General features: G+C 39.8%; 1 protein-coding gene across 1 annotated transcript; it reads right to left on the reverse strand.

Annotated features, from left to right (window-relative positions):
• Nucleotides 1-4,240: 4,240 nt before the first annotated feature.
• On the reverse strand, nt 4,241-16,643 carry LOC124799624 (transmembrane protein 138). The gene is made up of 4 exons (XM_047262935.1): nt 16,229-16,643; nt 16,078-16,150; nt 15,818-15,992; nt 4,241-4,438 (listed from the first exon to the last, which is right to left on the reverse strand). The coding sequence occupies exons 1-4, from the start codon at nt 16,354-16,356 to the stop codon at nt 4,338-4,340; spliced, it is 477 nt and encodes a 158-aa protein (XP_047118891.1). The 5' UTR covers nt 16,357-16,643; the 3' UTR covers nt 4,241-4,337.
• Nucleotides 16,644-20,559: the final 3,916 nt, after the last annotated feature.

The raw sequence follows: 20,559 nt of genomic DNA on the forward strand, positions 1-20,559 counted from the left end.
AAACACATTTAAATTTTTTCTCTATTGTTGTAATTTTGATAGTTTTATTTCAACATTTTATTTTATTAGAAAAATACAAAATAAATATTTGTTTGAATAAGAAAAATAACTGTTTCACCTCATTTCATGGATGCAAAGTCTCTTAGTTGCATGCACATATACTCTAACTCAAGATATCATTGCAGTTTTTTCACAATTTTAGTTAATTCTATTGTTTTTAAATGTTTCAGCTTTTTACTGTTGAGTTAACTTTATCACTTAGTTCGATTGTAAATGCGCTGCTTTGCATATCTGCAAAGTGTCAAAGAATAAAATTTATCACTTAAATCAACTACTTATGTGTGGCTTTGCATTTGTGCAAGGTGTCAAAAAATCAACTTTTCTCAAAAACTGTAAGTGGAAGATTTTTTAAAATATTTTTCCGATGTTCTGTAGCCCATCCTAAATGCATATCAAATTATTGTTACTGAGGAAAAAAAATTGTGTAACGAAGGGTTAACTTTGTTTCATATTCATTGGTAATAATTATTATGGCATGTGAAGGAAAACTTTTATGTATATATGTGCTTTCACTAAACCTACTGTGTTTACACTACAGCAGGTGACAAGTTCGAAGTGCAAACGGTGCTCATTGGTAATGCTGCAGAATGCTCCACTTCAACCACTCGACACAATGAACAAGAAAAAGTTGACAAGCAATACACTAGACATCACTGTGCTTGCATCACCATAGTATGCTGCACTGGCTACAGAAAGAAAACGCACACCCCCACATGTTAAGTTTCTGATGCCTTTCACATGCTCATCAATTCTTGATTTTTTTCTGGGTGAGCACAAGGGAAAGATCTCCCTAAAACATGTGTTTTGAAGTATAATTTGAGGCTGGAGCATGTCGGAAAACAGCTTGATTACCTTGTAGCAATATCAATTTTTTGATGAGTTCTTACTTGCTGTTACTCATACAGATCTGTAATTTTTTAAGGAACGATTAAATTCTTATCATAAAATTATTGAATAATGTTGTGTTGTACATTAAATTTCCATTACTTGCACAGATTTTATATAATTTATTGGAGAAGATTATGATTTTTAATCATATATAAGAGTTACACATGTTTCTGCTTGTATTTTGTGGCTTTTAATGTTTTCATTGCTTTTGCATTTTCCTCATTTTTGCGTTTTTTAAGTCAGGGCCACTTGAAAATGTAAAATAAGGGTCACACTGTATATGGAATTTGTTACTTTTTCTGTTACATGAAAACGTAATTCCATACAAAGACACCCTAATTTACTTTCTCAAAATATCAGAAGACTCTTTTCTCGACTGTTTAAAGTACCAGTACTGAATTTCTCATCAAATCTTCACAACTGTTTCAAGAGTGTTCATGTTTCACTCATCACTGGCTGGGCTTCCAACATCGATCACAGTTATAATTTTACTACTGTTGTAACTAGCAGTTTTGCTAACATACAATAAAATAATTCATCTTACATGCTAATTTTAAAGATATGCCTCTTTTCCTCATGAGCCAAATACATAATCTTCCAGAGTTGTCTCTTTCAGTGTCTTTGTCCCTCATGCCATGCAACTTCTTGGAATCCATGATAGTATAGCAAATAGCTAGTTTATTCCAAAGTACTTTCTTCAAAATGTGCATTACAATCCTCCTTTTGAAATAATTTGTGGAATACATAATGAGAGGCCAAACAGTCATTTTTTATGTTTGCATTAAAAGACATCAGAATCGCTGACCGCTACTTACCTTGAGGAAGCTAAAATTTAAGTCCTGATGACTCACAAGTAGAAAAAACTTTCCTAGCTTTTGGAACGTTTATGGCTGTTCATCAGGCAGGAAAATGGGATTGGTTGGAAGGGAGAAGTAGGCCTCTCACACCCTAGGTTGACAGGGATCAAGCTGTTGAAAATCAATAGAGGAAAGAAAGACAAAGTGGTGGTCTAGCAACTTGCTGCTCATGCTGTATCCTTGCTACATGGAGTTTCTACTATCTGTTCTGTCAAAGTTGACAGTAAAACTTCTTATGCCAGTCCTCCAATTCCAACCTCTGCTTTCTTACATCCCATTGGATTTTGCTCTTGCATTCCCTATCTTCCATGGCTCCTCCAATGATCCAGTCTTCTAGGCTCTTAGGGCACTTTCAGATTATTTTCCCCTTTTGCATATTGATCCTATAAAAGTTATACTTATTACTCATGAACGTATCTGTTGATAGGAGTGGCTGTTTGTCATTAAAACAACTGCTACTCCTTATATACACTCCTGGAAATGGAAAAAAGAACACATTGACACCAGTGTGTCAGACCCACCATACTTGCTCCGGACACTGCGAGAGGGCTGTACAAGCAATGATCACACGCACGGCACAGCGGACACACCAGGAACCGCGGTGTTGGCCGTCGAATGGCGCTAGCTGCGCAGCATTTGTGCACCGCCGCCGTCAGTGTCAGCCAGTTTGCCGTGGCATACGGAGCTCCATCGCAGTCTTTAACACTGGTAGCATGCCGCGACAGCGTGGACGTGAACCGTATGTGCAGTTGACGGACTTTGAGCGAGGGCGTATAGTGGGCATGCGGGAGGCCGGGTGGACGTACCGCCGAATTGCTCAACACGTGGGGCGTGAGGTCTCCACAATACATCGATGTTGTCGCCAGTGGTCGGCGGAAGGTGCACGTGCCCGTCGACCTGGGACCGGACCGCAGCGACGCACGGATGCACGCCAAGACCGTAGGATCCTACGCAGTGCCGTACGGGACCGCACCGCCACTTCCCAGCAAATTAGGGACACTGTTGCTCCTGGGGTATCGGCGAGGACCATTCGCAACCGTCTCCATGAAGCTGGGCTACGGTCCCGCACACCGTTAGGCCGTCTTCCGCTCACGCCCCAACATCGTGCAGCCCGCCTCCAGTGGTGTCGCGACAGGCATGAATGGAGGGACGAATGGAGACGTGTCGTCTTCAGCGATGAGAGTCGCTTCTGCCTTGGTGCCAATGATGGTCGTATGCGTGTTTGGCGCCGTGCAGGTGAGCGCCACAATCAGGACTGCATACGACCGAGGCACACAGGGCCAACACCCGGCATCATGGTGTGGGGAGCGATCTCCTACACTGGCCGTACACCACTGGTGATCGTCGAGGGGACACTGAATAGTGCACGGTACATCCAAACCGTCATCGAACCCATCGTTCTACCATTCCTAGACCGGCAAGGGAACTTGCTGTTCCAACAGGACAATGCACGTCCGCATGTATCCCGTGCCACCCAACGTGCTCTAGAAGGTGTAAGTCAACTACCCTGGCCAGCAAGATCTCCGGATCTGTCCCCCATTGAGCATGTTTGGGACTGGATGAAGCGTCGTCTCACGCGGTCTGCACGTCCAGCACGAACGCTGGTCCAACTGAGGCGCCAGGTGGAAATGGCATGGCAAGCCCTTCCACAGGACTACATCCAGCATCTCTACGATCATCTCCATGGGAGAATAGCAACCTGCATTGCTGCGAAAGGTAGATATACACTGTACTTGTGCCGACATTGTGCATGCTCTGTTGCCTGTGTCTATGTGCCTGTGGTTCTGTCAGTGTGATCATGTGATGTATCTGACCCCAGGAATGTGTCAATAAAGTTTCCCCTTCCTGGGACAATGAATTCACGGTGTTCTTATTTCAATTTCCAGGAGTGTATGTGGTTACTTTTTGAGATTATTTATTAGTCCTATACCCAGAGAAGATGTCCTAATAACTGGCATAATAGGAAGTACCCTCTACCATGCAACACTACTGATGAAGATGTTGGCAATTAAATTGCTTAAAGTCATCACCACTACCTTCAACCACATCATCTTCACTTCTCAGAGTAGGCTGCACAGCCAGTTCCAAGAACCATCTTGTCCTCGAACATCGAACACTTCACTGTCCAGCTGGCCCTTTGGCTTGTAGTTCATGATCATTCTATCTCTGCTGATGTAATTTTCTTCCTGTCTTTCTTCAAGAGTACTGGTGTACGACTTTCATACAGCATACTGTACTGCCACTGTTTTATAATGTTTAGTTTTCTTTCTGGCTTTATACTTCAGAGTTCTATGAATTTTTTAGGTAAATGTTGCATTTTTGTATGCCAATAATAGTGAAAGAAACTTGACAACTGCAACATAATGACAATTATTTGGTTGCTTAATGGAATGTGGGAGTATCTTCATATTAATCCAAAAAATACACTTTCTCAATTCACAGTAACATTCAAAATTTATTATCATTGAAGGCTTACAACAACTCCACTGAACATCTTATGTTAATAACTGTAACAAGCATCTTAAGAATTTCTCACTGTTTCTCATATAGTGAAACATCGAAATCTTCATAAAAACGTGGGTCACTTAATCGTAATACTGTTCTCTTGTAGAAGTAATAGTAAAATACAGCCACTGGAAAAAAAATTGAGGAATTATTTTTAAAAAGGTAAATATACATAAAATTATTATAACATTAATATATATATGGTCTAATTGAACAATCAGGATGAATAAGGTGAATGGGAAGGCGTATTTGTGGTAATGTATATACTAAAACAAACACACACACACACACACACACACACACACACACACACACACACAAAAGTGTGGGGTGAGTGTGTGTTTTAGTATACACACTACTAAAACTACAATGTACTCTATACTCGATATAATGCAAACAATAAAGTTAAACACATAAGCCTAGACAGTCAGCATAACAGATAAAACAGTTAGGTAGAGCACAGATTGAACAGGTAACAGAAACATAAACGAACAAATGAACACAAAATTGCAGGCCTTCAGAGATATACGTTTTTTTATGAATGAAAAATTCAGAATTGCTGAGAGAACGAAGATTAAGATTTAACATTCCACCATCAACAAGATCATACAAAACAGGGCATAAACTCCAATTGTACTCAGAAGACAGGAAAATTGGCTGTGCCTTTCTCACAGGAATCATCTCTGCATTTGTTTTAATCAGTTTAGGGAGCCACAGGATACCTAAAGCTAGATCGCCAGATAACTGAACCCCATTCATCTCAAATGAGAGCCGAGTGACTTAACCACTATGTCACCTCACTCAATGTGTGCAATGCACCAATTCAAATCTCTGAGTATCGGAACAGCACCAAAAATGGTGTGGAAATGTCTGTTTAACCGATGGACTCGCATTTTTCTTCGAAGATGTCAAGTTGTCTCGGAAAGCTTGATTACAAAGAACAGCATGAAACTACACACATTCTGACAACATGCACACAAGATACCTCCCTTTAAGAACTTCACCATCTTTTAAGAGGCTATCTTATCTTTTGAGCTGTTCTTTCAGTCCATAAAACTTAAACTATAAAGGTGACATTAACACAATTCTGTTTCATTGAAATAGTTGTGTAGCAGCAATTACTGCCTGCTAAAATAATTAAAACTTCCATTCCTCTGTTAATGGAAATTTCAAAATCACTGTGGGCAGTGCCTGGTAGCAGTATCTTGAACAATTATATTAAAATTCCTTACTAAAAGGCTACCAGTACAGACTCATTAACAACAACTTGGTGTAGATTTCCTTTAAATTTTTGTGCTGTTCTTTTATTTGCATGTAATTTAACATGCAGCAAGAGATTCTGAATAGCTTTCTGGGAGGAGTCAGTTACTCTGACATTTCTTTATCACTACAAAGTACCTCTCACAAAAATCACCTCAGCATACAATACCTGTGCAAAATATAACTACAGAATATTTCCTCATTGCAAAATAACTGTGACACATGCCTTCTCAACTAGTGGGCTACAGTTGAGATGGCTTAAGAAGATATCTGACAGCTCATAGCACTGTTCCCAGCTTTCAGCTGTGAAGCCCTAATGGCAAAAGAAGTAGCTGTCTTCACTCCTGTGACAACAGGGAGGCATAGCCATATAAACATTTACAAAATCACATTACGCTGGTTGAGTTAGGCCAACAAAGCTGCCACACCCAGCCCATTGTAACTGCCAGGGATCAACTCATGCAGATTCAACTATAGCTGCAAATCTTATGCATACATATTGGCTCCATTTCATGTAGTTTAATAGAATCCTAGGGAGGTCAACAACAGAACTACTCTTAGCTAAGTTTAAAATTATGCTAGAACATCTTTGTAGAGGAAAAAAGAAAAAAAAATCTAATAGCTGCTGATTTTAATATTGATTACACATGTGGCAGTAGCTATGCTTCAACATTCATGGATTTCGCAAATAAACTTGGTTCCAAATTGAATTTCTTTGAATCTACCAGAGACAATGGCCAGATCACTTTGCATTGTTCATTGAGCTGCCACAGACAGTAACTAACATTTCAAGTGTAAAAACACATATGAAAATGAACTTGGTCAAAGAAAACTTGCTGGTATTTAGTAATAAGCCAAAAGAGAAAAAAATGGCCTTTTGATCATTGTTTACTCAAGTGACGAAAACTTTGAAAAATTCCTATATAGTTTTCTTGGTGTCTTTGATGAAACATTTCCACATAGACTCTGCAGCAATAAAGTGACAAATGAATTTAAGTGGATTAACCTAAGGCATAAGAATTTCCAGTGTAAGGAAAAGGCAACTGCACAAAAAATTAAAATGTAATAAAGATTCTGATTTCACTGAATATGTTAGACTCTATAAAATCAAACAAAGGAAAATTCAGGATGGAATGTAACAATATTAGAGATATGTAAAAGAGATGTCAAGACAGCAAAATAACTGGCAAATAACAGGCTAATTTTAAACCATGAAAATAAGACAAAGGCTGAGTGTTCAGTCATTAAATCTTAGATTTAATTAGGTGTTAAAGCCTGTAATCAGGAAATTCCAAAAATTAACACTGAAGAAAAAAGAAAACACTATTTTAAGACCAACTCAAATACCAGGGTGCTTTAATGAATTCTTTACAAATGCAGCAAAGTCTGATGTAAATGTAACAGATTATCACAACAAAGTAAATCCCTTTGGTCTAAATGAAAACTCTGAACACCTTACAAAATTTTTAAAAGTTTCTATGAAGAATGTAGAAAATTCAATACTAGCATTAAAAAATAAAAACTCTGCTGGTTGGAATGGAACACCCATCAAAGTTATTAAAGCAGTACACAACAAAATTGCAAACCCACTAGCTCAAATAGTATCCGTTTTCTGAAGAGGGCTGTTGCCCAGAGGTACAGAAATATGCCAAAGTCAAACTACTCTTCAAAAAGGGATCAACAGTCATCATGGGAAATCATCATCCTATCTCAATTCTCCCACTCTATCTAAAATATTTGAAAAAGTTGCCGTTAGCCAAATCCAAACGTTCACTGCAAAATTTTCTACACTCCTGGAAATTGAAATAAGAACACCGTGAATTCATTGTCCCAGGAAGGGGAAACTTTATTGACACATTCCTGGGGTCAGATACATCACATGATCACACTGACAGAACCACAGGCACATAGACACAGGCAACAGAGCATGCACAATGTCGGCACTAGTACAGTGTACATCCACCTTTCGCAGCAATGCAGGCTGCTATTCTCCCATGGAGACGATCGTAGAGATGCTGGATGTAGTCCTGTGGAACGGCTTGCCATGCCATTTCCACCTGGCGCCTCAGTTGGACCAGCGTTCGTGCTGGACGTGCAGACCGCGTGAGACGACGCTTCATCCAGTCCCAAACATGCTCAATGGGGACAGATCCGGAGATCTTGCTGGCCAGGGTAGTTGACTTACACCTTCTAGAGCACGTTGGGTGGCACAGGATACATGCGGACGTGCATTGTCCTGTTGGAACAGCAAGTTCCCTTGCCGGTCTAGGAATGGTAGAACGATGGGTTCGATGACGGTTTGGATGTACCGTGCACTATTCAGTGTCCCCTCGACGATCACCAGTGGTCTACGGCCAGTGTAGGAGATCGCTCCCCACACCATGATGCCGGGTGTTGGCCCTGTGTGCCTCGGTCTATGCAGTCCTGATTGTGGCGCTCACCTGCACGGCGCCAAACACGCATACGACCATCATTGGCACCAAGGCAGAAGCGACTCTCATCGCTGAAGACGACACGTCTCCATTCGTCCCTCCATTCACGCCTGTCGCGACACCACTGGAGGCGGGCTGCACGATGTTGGGGCGTGAGCGGAAGACGGCCTAACGGTGTGCGGGACCGTAGCCCAGCTTCATGGAGACGGTTGCGAATGGTCCTCGCCGATACCCCAGGAGCAACAGTGTCCCTAATTTGCTGGGAAGTGGCGGTGCGGTCCCCTACGGCACTGCGTAGGATCCTACGGTCTTGGTGTGCATCCGTGCGTCGCTGCGGTCCGGTCCCAGGTCGACGGGCACGTGCACCTTCCGCCGACCACTGGCGACAACATCGATGTACTGTGGAGACCTCACGCCCCACGTGTTGAGCAATTCGGCGGTACGTCCACCCGGCCTCCCGCATGCCCACTATACGCCCTCGCTCAAAGTCCGTCAACTGCACATACGGTTCACGTCCACGCTGTCGCGGCATGCTACCAGTGTTAAAGACTGCGATGGAGCTCCGTATGCCACGGCAAACTGGCTGACACTGACGGCGGCGGTGCACAAATGCTGCGCAGCTAGCGCCATTCGACGGCCAACACCGCGGTTCCTGGTGTGTCCGCTGTGCCGTGCGTGTGATCATTGCTTGTACAGCCCTCTCGCAGTGTCCGGAGCAAGTATGGTGGGTCTGACACACCGGTGTCAATGTGTTCTTTTTTCCATTTCCAGAAGTGTATATTCTAAACATCAATTTAGTCTTCAACAAGGGAAAAAACACCATAGATGCAGTGAACAGTTTCATTGAGAAAATTAATACACCACTAGACAGGAGCAGTGAGGTCACAGGAATTTTCTGCAATCTCACATAGGCGTTTGAGTCTGTAAATCATGCATTGCTTATTTACAAACTTGAAAAGTATGGCATTAGGGGCAGTACCGTACAATGGTTTAAATCCTACTCATCAAACAGAAAGCAAAGAGTTAGAATCTCTTTAAATAGGACAAATTATAATTCTGAATGAAAAAAAATATCTCAGGGTGGTCAACAAGGCTCCATGCTAGACCCAATCCTATTTCTCTTCTACATAAATGACTTTGCATTAAATATCAGGTCCCCATCTGTTTGCAGATGACACTTCTGTCTGAGTTGAAAATCAAAATTCAGAAAAATTGCTAAAACTGTGTTCAGTACCCCAAGTACCTTAGAAACTTGGTCTCAGCTAAATGCATTGAATCTAAACATATCTAAGAATCACATGATGCAATTCAAAACCAAACAGTTGCAAACCAATGGTATGCTAATCTACATCATGAGATGAATGAACCACAATTCCACTACTGTTATTGTCAATATGATCTTGTACAATGTACTTCATATGATCAAAGGACGATAAAAATAAATCAACATACGCACCACGAAGATGTAGAGTTATTTTGTTACATGTTCCACAGATCATTTCTCGCGATGGATCATAATGATGTGGAATGAGTCATTTTGCATTCACATCACAAATTAATTTGTACATGTGGTTACATTCTGAACATTTTAAAGTTTTTTATTTTATTTTTTCAAAAACAAAGAAAAGATATATAGATGTGAGTTGGTAACTCCTACCCAACACATTTTACACATTACAGTAATAGAAATTATTCTATGGAATAGAAGGAGTTACCAAGGAGAACCTTTCTCACTTTGTATTGAAATTTTACTATGCAGGTTTTACATAACTTCTCCTTTTGAACTATGATGTACATAATTACAATTACAGGAGGAAAAATTACATTCATTACTCCACATTACAAAGAAAGGCAACACTTGGAGATGGAGAATGCTAAAATAAACATACTGTTTCACATTCACGGTAATCTGAAAGAGCAGGCCTGTGTCATAATACAAAATGCCATAGAACATCCGTCCTGAACTGCACTATCCACACACTGTGTCGGGAAATACTGCATTAGGCCATCAGTGCCCTCCATGCCTTGAATCACTTGAAACAGAGGCAAAATTGTGCCATGTTGGACCACACTACCCACCTTCAGTCAGCTACTATCCCATATATGCGTTGTTTAACTCCACTGAAGAGGTGCTGCTTTATATTCCACAGTGGGCAATAGTCTTTCATGAGTTACCTGAAGGTGTTCCAATTTCTGTTTCCATATTTTTTTGCATTCCATAACCATACAATGTACTCAACATAGTGTTTTCCATAATGGTATTAGTAAATGTGGTTTATTTGTCTGGTTTCATGACTGAAGAGTCTATCCACATTTGTTTCATTCTGGTGATGTTACATGTTCTGTGAGCAGTGATCTATCTGTATTCTTTCACCTTCCATACACAATCTTTGTCAAATATACCATCACATTTTTCAAAAGTGGAATTGAATTTAAAGTGTCATAATGAAGTAGGTACTAGAAATCATAATTATTAGCTTATAGCATTTGCATGGTAAATCCTTGCTTGCTGTTCTCCCAGTAAAAATTATCTAAATATGCTGACCAAAGCATTATTTACCATGCTTTTTCTTGGTTTTATTGTGGTCTTCAGTGCGACGACTGGTTTGATGCAGCTTGCTCTCCATGCAACTCCACCATGTGGAACCTCTTCATCTCCAAGTAACTACCACAACCTACATCTTTCTGAATCTGCTAACTGTTTTCATCTCTTGGTCTCCCTCTACGATTTTTACCTCCAACACTTCCCTCCAGAACTAAATAGGTGATCCCTTGATGTCTCACAATGTGTCCTGTCAACCGATCTCTTCTTCTAGTAAGGTTGTGTCACAAACTTCTTTTCTCCCCAATTCTATTCAGTACTCCTCATTAGTTATGTGATGTACCCATCTAATCTTCAGCATTCCTCCATAGCACCACATTTCAAAAGTTTCTATTCTCTTCTCTCTTAAGTGTTTATCGCCCGTGTTTCACTTTCATACATGGCATCACTCCAAACAAACACTTTCAGAAATGACTACCTGAGACTTAAATCTATTTTCAAAGTTAACAAATTTCTCTCCTTCAGAAATGCTTTTCTTGCCATTGCCAGTCTATATTTTATACCCTCTCTACTTCAACCATCACCAGTTATTTTGCTGCCCAAATAGCAAAACTCATCTACTACTTTAAATGCCTCATTCCCTAATCTAATTCCCTCAGCATCAGCTGATTTAATTCAACTACATTCCATTATTCTCGTTTTACTTTTGTTGATGACCATCTTACACCCTTCTCTCAAGACACTGTCCACTCCATTCAACTGCTCTTCCATGTCCTTTGCTGGCTCTGACAGGATTACAATGTGACTGGCAAACCTGGGTTTAATTCCTACTCCAAATTTTTCTTTTGTTTCTTTTACTACTTGACCAATATACAGATTGAATGACAATGAGGATGGGCTACAATACTGTCTCACCCCCTTCTCAATCACTGCTTCCCTTTCAACCCCCTTGACTCTTATAACTGCCATGTGGTTTCTGTATTTTCACACCTGTCAGCAACTGCTTTCTTTGTAATTGGATTTATATTCTTCTTGAAGTCTGAGGTTATTTCACCTGCTTCACACATCTTGCACATCAGATGGAAGAGTTTTGTCATGGCTGGTTTTCCCAAGGCTATCAGTAGTTCTAACAGAATGTTGTCTACTCCATGGGCCTTGTTTCGACTTAAGTCTTTCAGTGCTCTGTCCAACTCTTCACGCAGTATCATACCTCCCATCTCACCTTCATCTATGTCCTGTTCCATTTCCATAATGTTGCCCTCAAGTACATCTCCCTTGTATAGACCCTTCCGCCTTTCTGCTTTCCCTTCTTTGCTTAGGACTGGTTTTCCATCTGAACTCTTGGAATTTATACAGGTGGTTCTCTTTTCTGCAAAGGCCTCTTTAATTTTCCTGTAGGCGACATATATCTTCCCCCTACAGATATAAGCTTCTAAACCCTTATATCTGTTCTCTAGCCATTCCGGCTTAGCCATTTTGCAATTCCTGTCAATCTCACTCACTTTTTTTTATTTTTGTATTCCCTTTCACCTGCTTCATTTATTGTATTTTTATATTTTCTCCTTTCATCAATTACATTCAGTATCTCTTGTCTTACCCAAGGATTTCTGCTAGCCCTCCTCTTTACCTACTCAATCTTATGCTACCTTCATTCTTTTATCTCTCAAAGCTACACATTCTTCTTCTACTGAATTCCTTTCCCCTGTTCTTCTCAATTGTTCCCTCAAGCTCTCTACAGCCTCTGGTTCTTTCACTTTATCCAGGTATCATCTCCTTATATTCCTACCTTTTTGCAATTTCTTCAGTTTAAATTTACAGTTCATAACCAATAAATTGTGGCCAGAGTCCACATCTGCCCCTGGAAATGTCCTGAAATTTAAAATCTGGTTTCCAAATCTCTTTTTACCATTATATAATCGACCTGAAACCTTCTGGTGTCTCCAGGTCTCTTCCATGTATGCAACATTTTTTCACAATTCTCAGAGCAAAACATGCAAACTGAGTCCCTGGGAGAGTAAAGATACATGGTCTTTCCAGATTAAGACGTGATCAACAAACATATCTAAAAGTGTTCTATATTTTTCCCTTCCCAACTCATTTCTGCCCAGTACCAGTTCGAGTTTTTCTTGGTATTATGCTTTATTCACTAAATCTGTTTAACAAATCCTTTTACTTTTTATCTGACCATTGTGGCAATAAAAGCCATTACTACCACATTTATATATAAACCAACAAACAGTTCCAGAAAAAGAATAAGTATTTAATGAATGTGCACTGCATTCTTCTTTTAAAAACCTCAACCTTTATTCATGAGTGGTAATAGGCATTAAGTTGAAAATTACTGATCCGTCTCACTCCTCTCGGCATTTTCTAAAGTAATTGAGAAACTAATGAAACAACAAATCACCTGGTACTTAAGCAACCACATTCAATGAGTAATAAGCAGATGGCTTTCAAACAGGTAGGAGTACAGATACAGCAATAATGGATTAAACAGATTAAATAGAAATTTGGATAGGAACAATAGTGTTGTAGGAGTTAATTCATATCTTCCTAAAGCTTTTGATACAATTAGTAATGAAATTCTTTTAGATAGGCTGGAAGCAATGGGAGTAATAGGGACGAAAAACAAGAGATTTCAATAATATTTGCAAAATACATCACAGGTTATGGAAATCGCATCAGTCCATTCTAATCATAAAATTAGATTAGTATCTGATGCAAAGAAAGTCGAGATGGATGCACCACATGGCAGTGTATTAGGCCTCCTCTTGTTTGTTATGTATGTAAATGATAAAACCTCTCAGAAACTGCAGCCAAGATCATTTTTGCAAATGACATTAGTGTAATAGTGAGAAATGTCAAGGAATCTCTGCCCACAACTGATCGAGTCCTCAAGTCCTTGCATTCACAGTTCAATGCCAACAGGCTAACCCATAATGCGAAGAAAACAAATTATATTCAATTTGGAACTAAAAACGAAACTCCTCCCGAACAGGTCATGAAGGCCCAATGGTACTGACCAGCCACCATGTCATCCTCAGCTCATAGGCGTCACTGGATGCGGATATGGAGGGGCATGTGGTCAGCACACCGCTGTCCCTGCCGTATGTCACTTTCTGAGACCGGAGCCGCTACTTGTCGATCAAGTAGCTCTTCAGTTTGCCTCACAAGGGCTGAGTGCACCCCGATTGCCAACAGCGCTCGGCAGACTGGATCGTCACCCATCCAAGTACTAGCCCAGCCCGACAGCACTTAACTTCGGTGATCTGATGGGAACCAGTGTTACCACTGCAGCAAAGCCGTTGGCATTCAATTTGGAAAGAGGAACCAAAACCGAGATCTCGAACTGGTACTGGGCAGAAATGAGTTGGGAAGGGAAAAATATAGAACACTTTTAGATATGTTTGTTGATCACGTCTTAATCTGGAAAGACCATGTATCTTTACTCTCCCAGGGACTCAGTTTGCATGTTTTGCTCTGAGAACCATTTCTAAAGTTTTCTCCTCAGATAATGCTAGAAGGGCTTATTTTGGTTACTTCAATTCCCTTGTAGCTTATGGAATATTTTTTGGGGAGAAAATTAATAGATGATTGAATGAAATTTTTACATTAGATAAAAGGGCCATTCAAATGTTGTCACATAACTCTGCTAGGGCTCACTTGCAAGCTCCTATTTAAGAAGTTCTGTCTGCTTACAGCACCCTCATTGTACTTATACAAATGTGTGTTGATGACAAATAAGAATAACTCATACTCAAAGATATATGAGCCATGTCACCTTTATCATGCACTGCCAATTTACATGAACAGGTTGGAGACGGAAACAGCTTCTAGAGCACAGTTAAAATCATTGCTTGTTGAGAAGTGTTACTCCAATGTAAGTAAATACATTAGCTTACAGGAATACTTGGCCCTCATTAACTGTGGAGTTCTTTTTATTCTGTTAACTGATGTACCATCTATGATGTGCTTATCTTTGCAAAAGAATGTTTCTGCTGTTAGTTTTCTGTTCCAGAAGTGGTGCAACACACCTTCTCAGACAAGGGGTCTAGTGCTGCATTAGTTATGATGGATATAGCGCCAGCAGGTTTTTGTGTGCTATACTTTTCAGCAATGTGATATGTATTCATGTATTTTTAGGTTTCGAGAAGTGTTTTGTATCAAAATTTCATGTTCTAGTTGTACCAATAGTTTACTTGTTGCACATGTTGTACTTCTCAGCAACGTTATGTAATGTGTTCATGTGGTTTCGTTTTTTTTCCATCATCTAGAACAAATAAATAAATAAATTACTGTCAGGTATTTATTGTAGTACTGGACCAAAACCGGCCGTCTATCTACATTCCAATATTTGCATTCTCATGTAGCCTAAATTCAACTAGGAATTCCTACATATGAAGACTCATCAACTGTTTGTTCAAAATGTGATTAATACTCTTTCAAAGTAACTTATGTGGTTAAGTCCAAAATACAGACTATCACTTGGAGGAGTGCAAATGACTGACAAAGCTATACCAGGTCCATTGATGAGGCAAGTACTGGAAGTGGTGTTCAATGGAATTTCCATTTATGCCTAGGGCATATTACTTGACTTCCATCTATGTACATGTACATCTCTCTCTTCCTATAACTGGCTCTAGAGTGATATGAGTAACTGATGTTCCTCATCTTCGTTCATTTTCAGTGATTTTATGGTAAAGCTCTGACGAATATAACATGTCAACAGATAGTGGATTTAACCTTACACATTCTTATGTTCATATTAAATTTATTATTATTTTTCTAATACTGCAAGGAAAACGAATCCAGTACCACAAAAATGTTTTATGTTATACTTTCTGAGACGCATGAGAATCATCCCATTTTTTGGGTCTATGGAACGAGAACGAAAACTAAATCTACTCTAATCTAAACTGTTACATCACTCTTACAGAGGCTTGTGTACCTTCCAGAACAAGAAAACTAATTTGCAACTCATGTATGTGTAATTCAATTGTGGAACTTAAAACTTCTCTCTACAAGAATTGTTTTTGTCACAGTACTCCAATACATATGTTATTCTAGCATAAATAGAGGGGTCTTCAGTTTCTCTATATTATCAACACCCTGAGACGAGAGTGCTGTACAGGATGACAGTTTCTCATGTTTGCGTAAGATACTGATCGAATTTTCGTTCTGCAGCCTAACACTGCGAGCGTATACGGGCATAATTAGTTCAAAACGATAACTATGATATAAGATAATGAAAAGTGCCATTTAAAGGTACTCACAAATTCGCTGACACACATAAAGCGCCAGTATGCAGTTGGGGAACTGAAGACTCCACATATGCTGCCAGCGAAACCTGACGACTAAAATATGGTATGATACCGTAAGTGTAACGTAAGTAGCGCATATAAAAACTGTAGCACGAAACTGGCGGAATAAGGATCCCAGAAAGCCAGCCTGCAAATCAAGAAGTAAAGGCCGACATTAAAATTAATTCCGTTTTATGAAGCGTAATTTCTGGTGTCAATAAAAAGCGATCTACCTGGAAGACAAATGTGGAAAACAGACTCAAGAAGAATGTAATAGCGCCAAATACTAGAAGAACGTCCTGGATTCTGCATCATACACAAAAACCTTAAGTGTCAAACACTTTATAGAAAATGTAAAATAGTATCTAATTACACATGTCTTACATGAACAATATCAACAAGGTTACTGCATCATTGTACGCAAAGTCTGAAAAGGTATTGATACAAAGATCTATCGCTAGAAGGAAGAGTTGTATAAACACCATAAAACCATAGCGACTTAAAGTTATCATCTCAGTACTGAATTTCTATTTGCAATAACTGTAGCATATTAATAGTTCTGAAAATAAAAATCAATAGAGAACATTGCAATTCTCTTCCAATTTCATGCATTTCGCTGCCGCTGCAGTTCATGGCAGCCACGACGCGTTGCCATGACAACACTTGTGTAAGCGAATATGCAAAGACAAAATCAAACGTTCACAGTCGAAATCATCTCAAAGTATTGAAGACACAAGTGGACAACTTTTCAGGAGGTAAAAAGTATAGATCTTGAAAAACTAACAACAACGCTCATGTAAAACAAGCACTGAAGAGAACCGACATACTCCAAAATAGAAGCCAGTATATCCAACAATTTGACCAAAGTGGTTGGCCCTTTGTTGCTAATATCAGATAAATGTGTGAGAGTGGCCCACACGCAACGAGCAATCTTCCTGCATAGAAATCTGTATGCAGGGAGGATAGACACAGTCTGCAAAGCTTCTAAGGGTGCTGAGAAATAACTTTTAAAAAATATTTCGTACGTTGCACCGTTTCCCAGTTGGTCAATCAGGCCGTCGCGCGCGCAAATTCAAATTCTTGCACGCGCTAAAACGTGCTAATGGTCAGATATTTGTGGGTTCGCCAAGCGATAAGAGTGTTTACATAACAAAACTGTTGCATCCTTGAGCCTCCGGTTCTAGATATACCCTTGTCCGGTTAGTGGCTGACGCTTCAGATCTTATTTATGGAAATACACAGTACAATCAGATACAAATTTTAGATATTCACATACACCTTTACCTTTAACCCAAATAAATACAGATTCATTTTGATTAATTTTTCTTTTACTACGTGTGTATAAAACAAGTGGAGAGGTTGAGTCATAAGCTGATTTATCAAAATCTTTACTACTAATTTCAAACATATGATAGGTACGATAGGCAATTACATCTCTATCATTAAAACTTTCAAGACCAGGCACACTAGAAACGCCGCTACCACCTCTTACTACGGCAACGGTGAACCATCCATTTCCATGTGAGAAAGTATCGTTTATATCCAAGCTGAAATTAAGGGAACATCCAAGAAATACACAGGGTCCATCGACGAGGGCGTGAGCAGCGACACTCTTCACTGGAATGCGATTCTTCTTGTCTCCTGATGTTGTTGTAGTTCAATGTTTTCTATGGTTTTGTAGACTGTTGTGCGGGTGCGACGATACCTCCTGTAGGGCATGTTGGCGGAGTTCAATGCACTGGTTAGTGGCTGACGCTGCAAATCTTTATTTATGGAAATACACAGTACAATCAGATACAAAACGCACTGGTTGAGAAGCTCATTGCCAGTTAAGATGTGCCTTTTCCGGAAGTGAAAAATTTAAGCTATGTGAACAAAAGCTACGTTTGTCTAGTTTAAGGAAACCGTATAATTAACACAGTACATCGCCTCTGGCAGACTGCTTGAATTTTCGCGAGCGACGACCTGATTGGCTAGCTGCACTGCTAAATAAGTTGGAAACGGTGCAACGTATCTAATTTTTTTTCTTAATAATTATTTCTCAGTACAACCTCCCCAGAAATACCTTTACAAGTTTTCAGACTGTTTGTGAACACCCTGTTGACGTCTATGCATGCAATAAATCGTGCGACAATTTCAATCTACTGCTGACCTGCCATCTGTCTAGGAAAAAACTTTCAGCGGCAAGAGGATGATACTCTCTCGCAAAGGATATTTCAATGCAGGACACTAAAGGTCAATTCACACATGACAGAACGAAACATCAAAACATTTCATAACGCTTAAATAGTAACTCATCCAGGCCGTTAGGAAAGGGACGTCATGAGCAAGCTCGTGGGCGAGTGGCTAGCGCTGCTGCCTCTGGATTACGGCGTCATGGGTTCAATATCCTGCCTGGTTGGGGACTAGGTGTTTGTATTACCCTCATCGTCTCATCATCATTCGTAAAAGTGGCGAGACTGGACTGAGTAAAGATCAGGAATTTGTGCACGCGCTGATAATCTCACAATTGAGTGCACCACAAACCAAGCATCATCGTCAAAGTTTTCTCGGAAAGAAATTTTTGATGCTTTTGCACATTGTAGTAGTTTTTTAACTTCGGAAGCTGTACTATTTACGCTCGATCGCTCATGTTACAGTAGTTACAAATGTTACCGAAATCTTTCTTTACAAAATACACAGAATTCTCTGTATAAGTCGCTCTTTATTTTTTCGGTAAATTGCCATCAACGGATTTAAATGATCAGGCCATGCAGGCTTTCACAGCCAGTTCAAATTGTTCAAATGGTCTGAGCACTAAGGGACTTAACATCGGAGGTCATCAGTCCCCTAGGCTTAGAATTACTTAAATCTAACCAAGCTAAGGACATCACACACATCCATGCCCGAGGCAGTATTTGAACCTGCGACCGTAGCAGCAGCGCGGGTCCGGACTGAAGCGCCTAGAACCGCTCGGCCACAACGGCCGGCTCACAGCCAGTATTCACGTCCTTGGTCCTCTACATTGTCTGATACTTACATCTGATGATGGCACTCTGCCGAAACGCATTGTTTTAAGGGGCAGTCAAATGAAAACGAGACAGATGGATAAAAATTAGTCAACTGTTTATTATGTAAGGGCATTCCAGCTAAACTTGTGCAGTATACACCCATATGTTGCAAAGGCTTTATGGACTATAGGGCAAGAGTTTCGCTGGGAAGCCCTTACAGATCCTCCATATATTCCCAACCTCTCTTCACGCAATATCCAAATTTTTGGTGCCCTGAAGAAAGACCTATGTGGCCATCGAGTTGTTTCGAAAGAAGTGCTCACCTAGGTACAATAATGGTTCCGTAGGCAACTGCAGACATTTTACCATGAAGGCAGTGGCCGTCTTGCCTCACAGTGGAGTAAATGTATTAAGAGTTACAGTAAGTACTTCTGAAATAATGAACAGCTTACTTATTTTTTTCCCTCTGTCTTATTTTCTTTTGACCGCCGGTTATAGAACAAACGAAACGTGCAACTAAATAAAATAAATAGACAAAATCGTGTCTAAATGCCTCATGGTTTCAGACCTTTACAAAGACTTCCTGTCTTCCATTATCTTTTTACAAAATTTTAATCACATTGTCGCACATTTCTGAATCGATTTCCTCAATGATGCGCTTAATTTGGTCATTTAAAGCACTGTCAAACGATTCACCTGAGGTGTACAACTGCAGCAGCACCCCAAGCATACGTGTTTGGAATTGCCACTTGGTGTACGTCGTCGATTAAGTACAGGCAGGATATGCACGTCGCGAAAAGTCGCATCGGAATGTTAAATCGTTATTCATTCCTACGAAAGAAATCTAAGATGTCAATGTTACTATTTGTGACGATTTAGCAACGATTACCTTAAGGGGCGTATAAATGGTCATTTCGTCGAAAATTTTCAATTTTTTGTTTTTATGCAGAAATATTATTTGGAATTTGCTGATTAATTTGGTGTGCGATTTATTAAATTTGTTTTACTGGAAGTATTTTTAATAGAATTTAATCTAATTAGTTGAAAAGGACGTTTTTAGGATTTCGTAAATCATTGGTCAGCTAAAACCTTATATCTCAAGAACCATAAGGTCTAGAAGGCTGTGGTTTGATTTAATTTGTAGTGGAAACTTTGCTGAATAAGGTGGCAGGACTTACATGACAGTTGCGAGTCTTGTTTGCGTTGTGCATGCGATATTGTTGGTGTAACGTTTGTGAGTACTTCATTCTTTTTGCTTTTGTGCTAGTGTACTCTTGATGCTGTGACCTAATTATGACATTTGACAATGACAAGAGCAAAAGGAGTTTTCAAGAAAGTAAAAAATCGAGGAAATCGGTGCTAGAGAACTTATTCTCGTGTACCAGAGGTTACAAGTTCAGTCCATACAGGTACAGCTCCACCCACTGCTACACCCTCAAGTTCCTCTTCCAACAAGAAACTTGCGAAATGTGGTGAAATGTATTAAAATAAGAGAAATGTGAATGATAAAGACATCAACATCATTAGAGATTTCAGTATTCTCAGTTCCGTGAATTTACAAGTTTTAGTATATGTGGAGGAAAAATAAATGCCACCTCAAAGCGATATGGGTTTGTTTGTAGCTTGACAGTTTCATGTGAAAATTGTAAACTTCAGAAGCAATTTTTTACTTCAAAAAAGAGCAAATATAACGAATTATTTGAGCCGAACATAAGTTATTTTTAT

This window comes from Schistocerca piceifrons, chromosome 1 (assembly GCF_021461385.2).
Source record: "Schistocerca piceifrons isolate TAMUIC-IGC-003096 chromosome 1, iqSchPice1.1, whole genome shotgun sequence".
Taxonomy (NCBI): Eukaryota; Metazoa; Arthropoda; class Insecta; order Orthoptera; family Acrididae; genus Schistocerca; species Schistocerca piceifrons.

Excerpts from the sequence above, each read along its gene's own strand:
- LOC124799624 (XM_047262935.1), bottom strand. The coding sequence starts at position 16,356 with ATGATAACTTTAAGTCGCTATGGTTTTATGGTGTTTATACAACTCTTC. Across the intron at positions 16,151-16,228 it reads ACCTTGTTGATATTGTTCAT|AATCCAGGACGTTCTTCTAG; the intron begins GTAAGACATGTG and ends TGTATGATGCAG. Across the intron at positions 4,439-15,817 it reads TTATGTGTGTCAGCGAATTT|TGGCTGTATTTTACTATTAC; the intron begins GTGAGTACCTTT and ends TTTTTTTTCCAG.